General features: G+C 65.2%; 2 protein-coding genes across 2 annotated transcripts; one reads left to right on the top strand and one right to left on the bottom strand.

Moving 5' to 3' along the window:
• Positions 1-2,057: 2,057 nt before the first annotated feature.
• Positions 2,058-11,014, top strand: LRRC47 (leucine rich repeat containing 47). Its single transcript, XM_016144379.2, has 7 exons — positions 2,058-2,985; positions 6,118-6,573; positions 7,279-7,395; positions 8,096-8,211; positions 8,783-8,885; positions 9,102-9,191; positions 9,304-11,014. The coding sequence occupies exons 1-7, from the start codon at positions 2,371-2,373 to the stop codon at positions 9,538-9,540; spliced, it is 1,734 nt and encodes a 577-aa protein (XP_015999865.2). The 5' UTR covers positions 2,058-2,370; the 3' UTR covers positions 9,541-11,014.
• A 744-nt stretch (positions 11,015-11,758) lies between these two features.
• On the bottom strand, positions 11,759-13,615 carry SMIM1 (small integral membrane protein 1 (Vel blood group)). Its single transcript, XM_016144365.2, has 2 exons — positions 13,506-13,615; positions 11,759-13,261 (listed from the first exon to the last, which is right to left on the bottom strand). The coding sequence occupies exons 1-2, from the start codon at positions 13,613-13,615 to the stop codon at positions 13,135-13,137; spliced, it is 237 nt and encodes a 78-aa protein (XP_015999851.2). The 3' UTR covers positions 11,759-13,134.
• Between the last annotated feature and the right edge of the window lie 367 nt (positions 13,616-13,982).

The following is a 13,982-nucleotide window of genomic DNA, read 5'->3' as shown; positions in this document are numbered from 1 at the left end:
ACATACAAATTAGAGAAAATTATTGACCAACTTTATCTTGTGGAAGAAAATCAGCATGTTCTGTAAATGCTCTGATATTAAATGCTCAAGGATTGTAGCTGTCTCTTTGTGTGTTTTTTCCCACTGAAAGAAGGTATTTGGTATTTTTACCAGCAACAAGGCTATTTTGCATTTCAAATAAGTAAAAATGTAGCAGTTTCTCATAGATTTGAGGTGGTTTTAGGCTTCAATAATTTTATAGTTGTTTCTCTTCTGTTATAATGTAGCCTTCCCTTATACAAACATGTTAATTTGAAACATTATCAGTTTAAACTGCAAAGATTACATGTTTTATCCTTGGATAGGCGTGTGCTGCAGCGGGGTGGGGGGAAAGGGTGGGCCTTCGGAACAGAAGTCGGGGAAATGCTGCTGCAGGACCCGGGGTTGCTGGCAGTCACATCCCATAACGACTCACGGACAGGTGGCGATGGAGCTGAAAACTTCCTGTGGCCAGTGATGTCGCCATCGTGACATCATAGCACGGCACGTTCCTCATGTGCACATGCTGCTGGTGTAAACAGACTGTGCCCCGGTCACGTAAGAGGCCAGCACACGCCACGATGTGCAGTCCGAAACACTTCGTGTCAATGAACAACTGTCATGTCCCTGCACTGTGTATTATCATACGATCCTAATTCTTATTTTAGAATGGACGTTTTCTGCTTATAAGACGTTTGCCGTGAGCGGTGTACCGGCAGCCTCATCCATCTCGTCTACCGCAACACCTGATGGCGTCATGTTCTCTCGCGCTTGGTTTAATCTCGTGTTGTGAATGTCGTGTAGCCTCGTGCACAGTGCACACGCTCTCCGGGAGTGTCCTGCCCGGGCCGTCAGGTCATGGGGTCGCACCACCCGCTCACTGACCCCCAGGGCCGCCTCCAGTCCCGCCCACTGTGCTCACGGTAAGTGCTCGACCCGAGTGCCGTTCTCACCTTTTATGCAGAGATGAATCCACACGCACATTATACACGACGTGCAAAGACCGGGAAACTAACCTGTGGAGTCGGACGTCAAGATAGTGGTGCCCCTGGGACACGAGGGGGCTTTACAGGCCTGATGATGTTCGGGGGGTGCTGATACAACATGTTCAGCGTGGGCAAAATTCACTTACGACTTTTCTGGGTGAACCAAGTACTTCAAAGTTTAAAATTTCAAAACAAAACAGCCAGAAACACCTGCTGGAGTGCAGACTTAGTGAAGATGGGTGCTGAGGACAGGGACAGCCGCCCTGAGCAGCTCCTCCAGGCCCCGGCCGATGCATCCCAAGCGGCCTCTCCGCCCTGCCCAGCCAGTGGACACACCGGGGGACTTGCAGACAGTCCAGCCTGTCAGAATTTCTAGAGGTGGATCTGACATCACCCATTTGTCATCTGGCAATTCCAACGCAAGAACCACGGATATGTAAAAGAAAAACAGTGCACTGAGTGCTGTTAAAAACAGCAAGGGTGGTTTCAACCAGGGCTGTTGTGACGGGAGAGAACGGGAACTCGGCTCTGAAGAGAGGGGTCGGCTGGGGGCGTGTGGCCACGGGCAGGAGGGCGCGGGGCAGGGGAAGTTCCCAGGACGAGCGCGACTGGGCACGGTGGGTAGTGGCAGACGCCGCCCCAACACTGCTGTGGTACCCCGACGATCTGGGCTCTTGGCAAGCAGCAAATCCTGGGAGGCTTTCTCTGATCCCCGCCCCCCGTTTGCCTAAAACAGCCCCCCTCTCTCCGCCAAGGCATTCGACTGTCATAAATCCCCTTCCAGTGTCAGCAACTCCAGTCAGGAGGGACTAGACGCGACAGCACCCCGAGACGGTCACGACCGCCCCGGCCCTGCTCCTCTCGGGCTGTCCGCCAGTCCTGATCCTCCCGCCCGCCCCGCCCCCCTGCGCGGGCCCGAAGCCTGGGCCCCAAGCGGCCCCCGCGTCGCTCCTCTGCCTGGGCCTCGCCGGCCGGCCGGCCGGCCCACAAAGCGACGGTCTGGGAACCTGCCCCTGGCCTTCCTGCCTCAGCCACGACCCGATCCGGGGCGGGGCGGTTCGGGCTGCGCCCTGAGTCTCCCGGGTGAAGGACTCTGAAACGGGCTCGGCCCAGCCGGGGCCAAGGACAGGCCGCGCGGGACCCTCGGACTCGGGATTAAACCCCGGGTCAGAGTCAGGTGCGCGCCACCGCGCGGGCTCGCCGTCCCCTCCTGGACCCGGCGGTGGAGACGTCTATCTGGGGGAGGACCGTCTCCTCGATGGCACTCGCTGCGGCGCTCTAGCCTCAGAGCGTGTTCTCCACGACTCCTTCCGGCCCGGGCCGGAAGTGACGGGCCGTGCCCCGGAAGCACTCTAGCGGCGGCGCGATGGCGGCCGTGGCGGTGTCCGAGGCCTGGCCCGAGCTGGACCTGGCGGAGCGCGAGCGGCGGCGGGAGCTGCTGCTGACCGGGCCCGGGCTGGAGGAGCGGGTGCGGGCGGCGGGCGGGCGGCTGCCGCCGCGGCTCTTCACCCTGCCGCTGCTGCACTACCTGGAAGTGAGCGGCTGCGGGAGCCTGCGGGAGCCGGGCCCGGGCCTGGCGCAGGGCCTCCCGCAGCTGCACAGCCTCGTGCTGCGGCGCAACGCGCTGGGGCCCGGCCTCAGCCCCGAGCTCGGCCCGCTGCCCGCGCTGCGCGTGCTCGACCTGTCCGGCAACGCGCTGGAGGCGCTGCCGCCAGGCCAGGGCCTGGGCCCCGCCGAGCCGCCGGGCCTCCCGCAGCTGCAGAGCCTCAACCTGAGCGGCAACCGGCTGCGCGAGCTGCCCGCCGACCTGGCGCGCTGCGCCCCGCGCCTGCAGACCCTCAACCTCACCGGCAACCGCCTGGACTCCTTCCCCGCCGAGCTCTTCCTCCCTGGCGCGCTGCCCTTGCTCAGCGAGCTGGCGGCCGCCGACAACTGCCTGCGAGAGCTCAGCGACGACATCGTCCACCTCGCCTCGCTCAAGGTAAGCGAGGCGGCGCGGGCGGGGCGGGGCCCTGTCGTAGCCAGGAGAGAGGGGTCTCGATGCAGAGCTGGCCCCGGGGACGTCCCCCGGGACGCTGGGCCTGGGAAGTTCGCGCTGGGCCGGGAAGAGCCAGCTCCAGTGTCGGCGTCTGGGAAGCCGTCCCCAGCCCAGGTGCCCCCACCACACCCCACACTAACCTGGCCTATGTTCTGGACCATTCTCACTCGCACCGTTCACAGTAGGGCTTCAGGGCTTCAGGTGACACAGGTCAACGGCAGGGCCCCACGTCTAGATGTTTGTCTCTCCAAATGCTACTGAAATGACCGAACGAGCCCAGGCACAACGTGCCGACGTGAAATAGCTGGGATTCGCGTAACGCCACCTGATGCGATTTCACACGTGACGTTTCAGGTGACCTTAACAGCCTCGCGAGGTAGGGTTATTACAGCTCTTTTACAGACGGATGCAGGGTGTTGCCCAGAGTAAACAGCGAAGAATTCGTATCTTTGTTTGGGATCCTCTCATTTTTTCATCTTGGGTCTCCAGGCCGCGGCGTGATGCTTGACTCGGCAGGTGTCCATTATCTGCTGAGCTGGGTGGACGGAGGGCTCGGGGTCACCCGTCGTGTTCTATCCCCGCGCCTTCCCTTTTCCTTTCATCCTCGTAAAGGCCTGTGTGTCTTCTCTTGTGTTCACGCAGACTAATTAATAAAATGTGTATACAATTTAGCAAGTGATCTATCTGCAGCAGACGTCACTCTTGAGATACTGCCAACCCACTTTACAAATACCTTCACGTGTAACGGTGTGTGTGTGTGTGTGAGAGCAGGAGGCGAGATCCGTCTCCAGAACGGCACGCGCTTGCCGGCGTTACCGGGAAGAAGCCCTGGGCCCCGTGGCCGTCCAGGGCTGCGGGCTCCCCGCGGGGCTCAGGGATGACACGTGAGGCTCAGCACTTTCTGCTCCACAGTGCACGGCGTCCCCGGCTGCGTGACAGCTCCAAGACTTTGTGGCTTACAGTGGCAGCCATCTCGGGTGCTGACAGTTCTCCATTCAGGGTCGCCGGGCACTCGCTGCCCCTGCCGTGGGTCACTTGTGTGGCCTGTCCGGCTGGCGCTGGGCCCAGGGCCGCTCAGCCAGAACACTGGGAGGCAGGGCTGCTCTCTGCCGCCTCGGGACCTCTCCGTCCCCAGCGTCGTCTGACTTCTCTTGTAGCAGCCCTGGGCTCCTCAGAGAGCAAAGGCAGAAGCCGCCAGGCCTGGGACGGGCCCCCCGTCGCGTCCACCACGTGCGTTGAGGAAGTAGATGGCGTCCCATCCAGATCCGCACGGTGCTGGCGTGTAAGGGTGGGGGTATCGGGGGACGTGGTTCCCAGGACCACCAGGGTAACAGCACCCGGGCCTCTGCTTGTTCTCCCCCTCCCACAGCTGGGGGGCTGCAAATGCAGCTCCCAGGCGCATACTCCCCAGGGAACTGGACCCGGGCGGTGGCCCCAGACCTTGCCGCTGGAAAGGCCCGACCCCTCCGCGCTCCAGCCTCCCGGGATGAGGGAGCAGGAGAGGTGGCTGCGCGTTGGCTGGCTGTCCCTCAGCAGCGGGTTTCCCCTGCCTTTGGTGGCGTTGGCTTCGTCATCGTCCAGGCCTCGACCTTTCAGCTCGGCCTCCCCGGGAGACGTAGGAGTGTGGACCGGGCGTCCCCCTGGTTGTGTACGTTCCTGCACGGGGTCCTGTCGGCCCCTGGGCTCCACCGCCGAAGCTGTGGTGCGCCGAGGATGGGTGACACTCTCTTGTCACTGCCCCCTCGCGTTTTAAGTGACTGTTGGCCAGACCCATGGCCCTGCCCATCAGGGACTGAGGGAGGGAGGGGCAGACAGGACGGATGTGCCCCAGACCTCTGAAAGGGGCCCGAAGAGGACAGCGCCCGATCGTTCCCATTTCTGCCAGGCATCGCGCCCACGCGCGTGACCCAGTGTCACTCACACCCCCTCGCCACGGTCAGGTTTCACGGAGAGGTTAAACTTCGAAGGAAACCTGTTGTCCAGTAGTAAGAGAAATTGAAGTAAAAAAAGGTACTTCCTCAACTTTCGTGTTTTATCAGCTGTTGCTGGAGGTGGCGGGGCACGGCCCAGGTCCCCTCAGCCTGCCTCCCGCCAGAAAAAGACGTTCCGTGCGCAGCTGCAGCGGCAGGCGGTTCCTCTCAGGCTCACACGCCCAGAGACGCAGCACCCGTCCCCAGCAGCGTGCCCCGTGCAGACGCGATGTCCCGGTTCCCAGGAGGCCGCTGGCGTCACCGTCCGGGGCGGGGGGCTGGCCCTGCTTCGCTGGTGCCGCCGTTCGTGCCGGAGGAGCAGGTGGCGGCCTCTGTGTGTCAGCTCTGGGCGGGGCCCGAGGGCCATTCCGAGTGCGGTTCTGCCTTGTGAGTGGCCATGGGCGTCATGCCCTTTGGGGTCGGAGCGCTGCCCCGAGTGCCGGGTCAGGTCAGCCCTGCCTGCCCACCGGCCCTGGAGGGAACGAGGAGAAGGCCACTTGCGCCATGCCCCTCGGTCACGCTGGGAGAGCGCGCGGTCGGGACCCTGTCCTCCGCGGGAGACCCTGCAGTCCTGTAGGCGCGAGGACCGCACCTGCTGTGGAGGTGGCTCCTTCTCTGTCCTGAATCTGACCACTCCTCGCGTCCCTGCTCCGGGCCCTCCCCACTCAGGCCACGTCCTGCGCCTGCTTCGCTCGCTTCCATCATTTTGTCAAAGTCCGATCAGTGATGCAGAGAGACTCCTCTCTTCCGCACGGGCCATGGGGTGTCCCGGGCCTCGTGGTGCAGGCCCCGGGCCCTGGGCCCCAGCAGGCAGCGGCGTGCGTGGCGGGTGCCGCGCTGCTCTCACTGTGTGCGGCTCGGCGCGTGTCCCCCGCAGACGTGAGCCCCGCGTTGTGGGGCCCGTTTCTCATCCGAAGCACCTGTCAGTGACCAGATTGCTCGCTCCCCCGTCCCCCGTGCCTCTGGCCTAACTGTCCGTCTGGGATGCTGGGTGGAGGTGGAGGTGACCGGTGATGGCCGACGGACGAGCTGCGCCGACGGGGCCGCCCCCGTCCCCGAGTGGCCAGAGCCCGGGAGCCTCGTGTGTCCTCTGTGTCCTTTCCAGACGCTGGACCTGTCCAACAACCAGCTGAGCAGCGTCCCCGCGGCGCTGGCCGACTGCCCCAAGCTCAAGGAGATCAACCTCCGCGGGAACAAGCTCAAGGACAAGCGCCTGGAGAAGATGGTCAGCGGCTGCCAGACCAAGTCCATCCTGGAGTACCTGCGCGTCGGCGGCCGCGGCTGCGGGCGCGGCCGGGACCGGGCCGAGGCCGAGAAGGAGGAGAGCCGCCGGCAGAGGAGGGAGAGGAAGCGGAGGGAGGGCGGCGAGGGCGAGGGCGGCGCGGCGGACGGCGCTGGCCGCCTGCTGCTCCGCGTCCTGCACGTGTCCGAGAACCCCGCCCCGCTGACCGTCACGGCCAGCGCCGCGGTCAGGGACGTCCGGCCGTTCTTCGTGGGGGCCGTGGTGAGGGGCATGGACCTGCAGGCCGGGAACGCGCTCAGGCGCTTCCTCACCTCTCAGGTGGGTGACGCGGCCGGACGGACGTGGGCCCTCGGCACGTGGGTGGCGCCCTGGGCGCCTCGCTGTCCCTACCCACGGCTCCCGGTGGCCGCGCTCCCGGGGACAGCTTGGTTGCGGGGTGACCAGTGCGCCCGGAGTGCCGGGCGTGGAGAACCTCCTGGTTTCCGTGACGAGCCCTTCGTGTAGTTCCCCGTCAGATGGAGCCGCGGTCGGCAGCTCTGGCCGCACGTGCTCGTGGCAGCGTGTCCTCTCATTAGGTCCTGGCCAGACCGAGCGCCCGATCCGTTGTCTGCCCGTGCGGTCTGCCCGCGTGTTACCACAAAAGCACCCCTTTGACGTGAGAAAGACAGGTGGGGCCCTGTGGGGACAGAAGTGGCTTTGGAGGTTCACGCACTGCGTCCGAGGACCCTCCCGAGGTCAGGGCGAGGACACAGGCACGTGAGCCGGGGGTTTGGAACGCAGGGTTCAGCGTTCTGGAGGAAACGTTGTAAGTCACGCTCTGCTACCTCAGTCGTGAATTTTACTTCAAGGTGGGTTCCTGAAAGTCTCAGATGTCGTGTTCTAGAAAGTGCTAGGGAAGAAGGTTCTGCCGATAAACAGGTGACAGTTTTCCGAGGATGCTTTCAGGAAGCGAGCGTGGGGCGGGGGCGCCGGCCAGGCAGCAGAGCCATGCTGAGCCCTGCGGCCTCCGCTCTCGCGCTGCAGACCAAGCTCCACGAGGACCTGTGTGAGAAGAGGACGGTGGCCACCATCGCGACCCACGACCGCGCGGCCGTCCGGGGGCCTCTGCTGTACACCGGCCGCCCGCCGCAGGACCTCAAGGTGACGCGGTGGGAGGTGCTCCTCAGGGGCTTTGAAAACGGGCACATGTTAGAGATGGCATCCGAGCATCCTAAGGTAGAATCAGACGCCGCTCCCAGCAGGTTCCCAGAGTAGGACACAGGCCGTGTTCACAGCTGCTTTGCAAGGAAAATTCCTCAAGGGAGCTCTTAACTTGAAAGAGCTTTTCCTTCGTTTGCTCGCTAAACTTTGAACCAAAAACTACGGTCTGCATCCCAGTTGCAAAATCCCCGACCGGCTGCCTGGCTGCCTGTCGCAGGCCGGCTCACGTCTGCTGAACTTTGTCCGGTGCCCCGAGGCCCCGGGCAGCCTGGGTGTGACCTGGGTGTGGGCAGCACTCCCGCGCTGACCCGCTCCGCCGCCCGTGCCCTCAGCCGTCCAGGGTCTGCAGCCCCAGAAATGCAGCTGTGGGGGTGGGGGGGCAGGGACGGGTTCGCGGTTCAGCTCATTTTCAAAAGGAGTCGAGCGTTTGGGCATTCAGGTCCCTGAAGTGACCTCACGTGGTGTGGAGGGCAGGGGGGTCGTCAGCCCTCGGAGGGTTGTCGCCGCTTGCTGTCGTGGAGGTTGGTGGAGGAGAGAGAGGAGAGGCATTGCTGGTGCTTAAAGCCAGACCGAACGGGGGGACAGGTGTGGTTTGTGGCCATGCGTTCCTGTGAGCTGACCTGACGCTTCTGCCTCGTAGATCGTCCCCCTGGGGCGCAAGGAGGTCAAGGCCAAGGACCTGGTGCGGCAGCTGCAGCTGGAGGCCGAGGAGCACCGGAAGCAGAGGAAGCGGCAGACTGTCTCCGGCCTGCACAGGTCAGCGGGCGGCACGCAGGGCCACCGCAGCCCGTGGGGCGCACAGCCCGCACGCCGCCCTCCGCGTCGTCAGCTCTGCTGTTTAGGAAACTCCTGACGTTGCCAAAACTTGAGAAATTCCCCCAATGTTCATTCACTGGACTGCCAGGGATCGTCCCGTGGGCGGGTGGGAAACAGCGTTGGACCAGTGTCTTGTGGACGTGTCCGGGAGGTGACGCCACTTCGGAGTGCAGTCCTGTGTCCCGTCACGGGACGGTCGCCCTCGGGACGAGCACCAAGGACACCGGGAGGCAGGAGGGAGCCGCGTCGCCGCCAGCCTTGGAGGAAGCGGCCAGGCCCACGCGTTTACCCTCATTTCTCGGGGCTGGGGACGTGGCAGGTGAAGGTCCCGGACCTCCCTGCCGTAGCCCCGCTGCCGCCCACGTGGACGTGGGCTTCGGGACGCTTTGTGCCCGAGCTCGTGAGACGCGCCCTTGACCCTGCGCTCACCTGGCCTGATGAGCTTCGTCTCGCCCAGGTCGCCCGTTAGGTGTGTTCACAGCTGTGCCTGTAACCGGGGTTGCTCCCCCAGGTACCTTCATCTGCTGGACGGTCAGGACCGGTACCCCTGCCTCGTGGACGCAGATGGCGACGTCATTTCTTTCCCACCGATAACCAACAGCGAGAAGACGAAGGTGGGCGGCGTCGAGGTGCTGCGTGCAGCGGCCACAGCGTCTCCCCCCGCCCGGCCCTGGTCACCCTGTGCCCGGCGTTCCAGTGTGTGTCTGTCCGCGGGCGACGCTCTGGGCTTGCGTGACACTGTTTCACTGGGTTTTCTCCGGATTACAGTTGGTGTTGCTGGTGTCCACTTTTGATTACTTTCTCTGAAATCTCGCTGATTTCTTTTTAAGATTAAGAAAACCACTTCTGACCTGTTTTTGGAGGTGACGAGTGCCACGAGTCTGCAGATCTGCAAAGATGCCATGGACGCCCTCATCCTGGTGAGCGACCGGCCTCGGGGGCGGAGCGCGCCCCGTGGTCCCACCCGCCGCGCGGGCTGCCTGCCCGGGTCGCCTCGAATCCCCGGGTTATAGAAATGTGTTTCATTTGCAGAAAATGGCGGAAATCAACAAGTGCACACTAGAAAATAAGGAGGAGGGCTCGCTCGCAGACGCGGAGGCTGAGGCCGGCTCCGGGCAGCCGTCCGGTCCCGGTGCCGAGAGGGGCGGGGGCTGCCAGCTGGTGGTGGAGCAGGTCCGGGTGCTGGACGAGGAGGGGCACCTGAAGGTCGTGTACCCGTCCAAGACAGACCTGGACTTCGCCGCTGCGCACGTGGCCGTGGCCCGCTGAGGAGCCGGCCACAGGCGTCCGTCAGCACGGCCTCTCGCAGGGCTCGTGGGGGCGTTAAATTATTTGTTGCATTTTTACCTCGGCATTTTCTAAGATACCTGCATTCTTTGGTCAGTTTCCAGAAGAGTCTGTCGTAGGGTGTGCCGCGTTGTCATGTGCTTGAATTGTCCTGTCTGCAGTTTTTAGTAAGGCTTTTTACGACGTCGTCGAGATGGCAGGCCAGCTGTTCAGGTTCTGGAGTCACATAGACACAGCCAGGGGCCGCGGGCGTGGACGGCGACACTGTGGCTGGCCGAATGCTCGGCTCCAGGCCGAGACACTGCCAGAGGTGTTCGTGGAAGGTGGCGTCTCTGGAGGTCACCCCGTGCCGGAGGGCAGCGTAGAACTGTGCCGCGAGTCAGAGGCCTCATATTACAAAACAGTTTGCAGTAAATCTCAACGTTGCCGTTGGACGCTCCGGGGGTGGAGGTACACAGGGCCTTCGAGCCGCCCTGTCCGCCCCTGCGCAGAGGCAGGGCCGCCTGCCCGGCCAGGCTGGGCAGTGAGCGGTGGGCTCTCGGACTCGCTCGTGGACGAGCAGCGTGGGCTGGGGCGGCGTGCGGCTTCCGTCCACGGCGACAGCCAGCGGCCGGGCAATGGCGGCGAGCGCAGGGGGCCTGAGGCGAAGCCCCGCACCCCGAGGCGTGCACAGGACGAACTGCCTGCAGTGCTGTGCGCGGGGCTCTCCAGCCGCGTGTGCGTGGCGTGTGCGCACGCGTGGCCGCCCCCCCCCCCCCCCACAGCCAGCCGCAGCGCCGGTGCTTCCCACTGACCTTGCCGCTTGGCGGTCCGGCCGGAACGGGGGAAACCGACGCCACTTTCTGTCAGTTTAATGGCGCCATTTGTCCTGTGGTCTCTGATCTGTCTGTGAAAGACACTCGTGTGTTTGGCCTTTTTGGGGGATTGTTTCTTAGGGCCCCACTGAACCCACGCGTTTAGCCACCAGAACCAGACGCGCGAGCTGAGACCCCAGCCCTCATGGGTGGCACGCGACTCCCCAGAGCGCAGCCGGCCCGCCCAGGGGGACGTGACAGGCTGCCCTGGGACCGACCTGGCGCCCGGCCACTGCCGAGCCGTCCCGTCGTCCCCAGGCTGGCGCGGGCACGCCCGAGGAGTCTCCTGCTGCTGTCCCCCCAAACTTACCGCGTGTCCGTGTTGGCGTCCCTGCTGATTTCATGGCCCTGGGGCCTTCAAGGCTGCTGGCGCTGTGGCCGGGGCACGGTCTGGGGGCCCAGGCCAGGAGGCCACAGCCATGCCGCCCTCCGGGCTCTGGCCCGGACTCCGTGTTCCGTCTGCCGTCTCCACGACGAAGCCACCAGCACCTGCTGCGCTCGCTGCTGACGCAGCCCGTGAGGCCAGAGGCGCGCCTCCCGCACGGCGCCGCCTCCGCCGGCCTCTGCCCGCCCGACCCTCCAATAAACACCTTTTAGTAAGAGCGCCGGCCCCTCCCAGTGAATGCTGTCCCGCGGGGTTTCTGGAGGGGGCTGTGGGAGGCGTCTGGGGACACAGACCTGGGACCCGCTTGGTAACTGCCTGCTGCCCCCGCTGCCGAAGAGCTTGAGCCACTTGACCTCTGATCACAGGCCACCCAGGGAAGCCCTCGGCCCCGGCAGCCCAGGAACTAGCTTTCTGCCCCCTCCCCTGGCTGGAGCAGCGGGTGGCCCCGCACCCAGGGGAGTCACATCACTGGGGCCCACTGCCATGGACCATCCCATTCCCCAATCTTCTCTGGGAAGCGGCCTGGGTGGCGACTCAGCAGGGTCCTGCCCTGTCCTCCCCAACCCCTCCCAGCACCATGAGGACGCTGTTCGTGCCGCTGGGGCCCCGGAAGAGTCACGTCTCGTGAAGGGAGCACGCACCTTCCTCTACCTCAGTCTGGGCGGGCGGGGGGGGGGGGCGGACACGTGGAGCCCACGCAAGGGACACCGCGTCCACCAGGGGCAGGCTGGGCACCCAGCTCTTCCCTCCCGAGACCGGCCAGTCTGCAGCGCACACGAGGCATGACCAGATCCGGCTGGGCCCCGACTTGGCCTCCACCCTCTGCCCTCCGCCGCTGCCCGCGGGCTCCCACCGCTCCAGAGAGAGGCGTATGTGAGGCCGGGGGCATCCCCTGCGCTGCTGGACCCGGCTCCATGGTCACCCTCCACCTAGCCCCGTCGTGCCCCCCACCCCGGCCCCGTGCACCTCCCTGCTGTGCCCCGGCCTGCGCCCAGCCCGTCACCCCCGACCTGTCCACCAGCAGACGCGCTCCTGCTGCGTGCGGGCTGCTCAGGACGGTGTCCTGGAGCCTGCAGGGTGTTCTCAGCGGTCAGGGAGGGGTGGGGTGCAAGGGTGGCCAGGACCCCTCCCTGACATCACCTGGCCCTGGGCAGACCTCAGGTGGGCCTGTCGCCCCACAGACAGGGCCTGTGGGGTCCTACCCCTCCAGCCAGCTCAGCCCGACACTTGGGACTTGCCAGGTGGCCTCCCATCTCAGGGCCAAGGAAGTGACTGTCCATCTCCCACTCTCAGTCACTGGGTCAGGATCCCTTTCCAGAGACGTTTCTGGGAAGGGTCTATGTGGCTGAAGACGGGAGTTTGCAGTGGGCAAGGGCTGAGCCTGAGGCCAGGAGGGGACTGGGGGCTGTCCATGGTCAGCTGAGGGAGGAGCAGGGCTGGCCACGTCCTGGCCCGCAAGCCCGTTCCTGTGTTCTTGCTTCCTGCTGGGGGACCCGGCCAGGATGGGTCACATTCCAGGGCCCAGCGCCAAGTGGGAGGGGCCAGGCTCTCCACACAGGCCTCCTGGCTGCTGTCCACATGCCCTGCAGCTGGCCTCCAGCTGGCCTCACATCAGGAGGCACCAAGTTGCACCTGGCCAGGGACCATGGAGACAACGTCACCGTCCCTCATTCCTTCAGTGTTTAATGGCCACGTGCAGGCCCTCGTCCTCCCGCTGGGCCCGCCGCACGGGGCACGCAGCCCAGGGACCGTCACGGACACATCGACGAAGCGAAGACAGCGGAGGGGCCGGTGCTCGGGCCGAGGCCCTGCTCCGCGTTCTGCCTGGGGACCGTCTTCCAGGGCGGGTCTCGACCCCCGAGAGGGCCACGCACAGCTACCCTTGGGGCCCGCCATGCACAGCGGTGGCAGAGGGCCCAGGGAGGACCCCGGCCTGGGGCAGCCAGGCCTGAGCCCCCAGCAGCGGGTGGACGGCCACCCCACGTGCCGGGGCCCTGGCCAGCAGGCCCAGCCTGGGTGTGTGCTGCCGCCCAGCTCACCAGGTCCCGTGGGCCCCTGGGCGGCTACCTGTGCTGGCCACGTGTGTCCTTGTGTGTCTGCGTCCCAATTTGCCCGTGCACCCATGCGGGGGCCTGTGACAGCCATGCACATGGTGTCTGTGTGTGTCCCGTGTGCTGGGTCTGCCCCCGGGGTCTTTCCGTGGGCAGAGAGTCTGTGACTAAGGAAGAGCTGAGCACACAGAGGAGAGTCCGTGTATACGGGGTCCGTGTATGTGGCAGGGTTCTCGTACACGGGGGTCCCCCCCGGCCCATGTCCCCAGTCGCGAGCGGCCAGCACTCATTTGCACTTGTGCACGAAGTAGCCGGTGACGTGGCCCAGGATGAAGACGGCCCAGAAGGGGGCCACTCTGCCCAGCAGCTTCATGGCGGCGCCCAGCTTGCCGGAGCACAGCTTCCGGGAGAGCCTAGGGTGAGAAGCGCTGGCCCGTGAGGCCCAGGCAGGCCCTGGGGCAGGGGGCCTGAAGGAGGGTGGCCAGGACACTCTGCTGGACTTGGGAGACGGGAGGGAGCCCGGCGAGGAAGACGCACGTGGACACGGAGGGCCCAGGTCCGCCCGGACAGCTGGGCGGGCACCCGGCCAGCAGGGGTGACGGGGAGGGCTCGCAGAGGGGCTGACCGGCCTGGGGGCCCAGCCGGGCTGGTCCTCACCTCTTCCAGCTCGAGGCCTCCCCCGTGCTGGACGCAGCTGCCACACTGACTTCGTCCCAACCGCTGCCGTCCCACCGGCTGTCCTGGACGCCGCCGTCCGGGGGCCGCATGCGGGGGCTGGGGGCGCATGGGCTGAGGGCTGGGGGCGCGTGGGCTGAGGGCTGGGGGCGCGTGGGCTGAGGGCTGGCCGAGGCCCAGGGGCGGGAAGAGCGGGGCAGGCGTCGGGGCCGACGTCACCGCAGAGCTCGGCCCTGGGGAGGACAGTGACGGGGGGGGGGGTGTTTTCAGGGTGCGGGTCCACCTGGGGCCCGGCAGGGCGGTAAGGGAGGCGGGGGGCACAGGGCGAGCCGGCGTCTGTACCCACACCTTCTCCCCTTCTGCACAAGAGTTGTTCAGACGCTTGCCCAGGGTCCCGTGGGAATTCGAACCCAAGGGGACTAAAAGTCCAAGGACCTTGCCCTCAGGAATGTGAGGGGC

Source organism: Rousettus aegyptiacus, unplaced genomic scaffold, assembly GCF_014176215.1.
Source record: "Rousettus aegyptiacus isolate mRouAeg1 unplaced genomic scaffold, mRouAeg1.p scaffold_m13_p_1, whole genome shotgun sequence".
Lineage (NCBI taxonomy): Eukaryota > Metazoa > Chordata > Mammalia > Chiroptera > Pteropodidae > Rousettus > Rousettus aegyptiacus.
This window is presented reverse-complemented; position numbering and strand designations above follow the sequence as displayed.

Excerpts from the sequence above, each read along its gene's own strand:
- LRRC47 (XM_016144379.2), top strand. The coding sequence starts at position 2,371 with ATGGCGGCCGTGGCGGTGTCCGAGGCCTGGCCCGAGCTGGACCTGGCG. Across the intron at positions 6,574-7,278 it reads GGCGCTTCCTCACCTCTCAG|ACCAAGCTCCACGAGGACCT; the intron begins GTGGGTGACGCG and ends CTCGCGCTGCAG. Across the intron at positions 8,212-8,782 it reads ACTGTCTCCGGCCTGCACAG|GTACCTTCATCTGCTGGACG; the intron begins GTCAGCGGGCGG and ends TTGCTCCCCCAG.
- SMIM1 (XM_016144365.2), bottom strand. The coding sequence starts at position 13,615 with ATGCGGCCCCCGGACGGCGGCGTCCAGGACAGCCGGTGGGACGGCAGC. Across the intron at positions 13,262-13,505 it reads GAGGCCTCGAGCTGGAAGAG|GCTCTCCCGGAAGCTGTGCT; the intron begins GTGAGGACCAGC and ends TTCTCACCCTAG.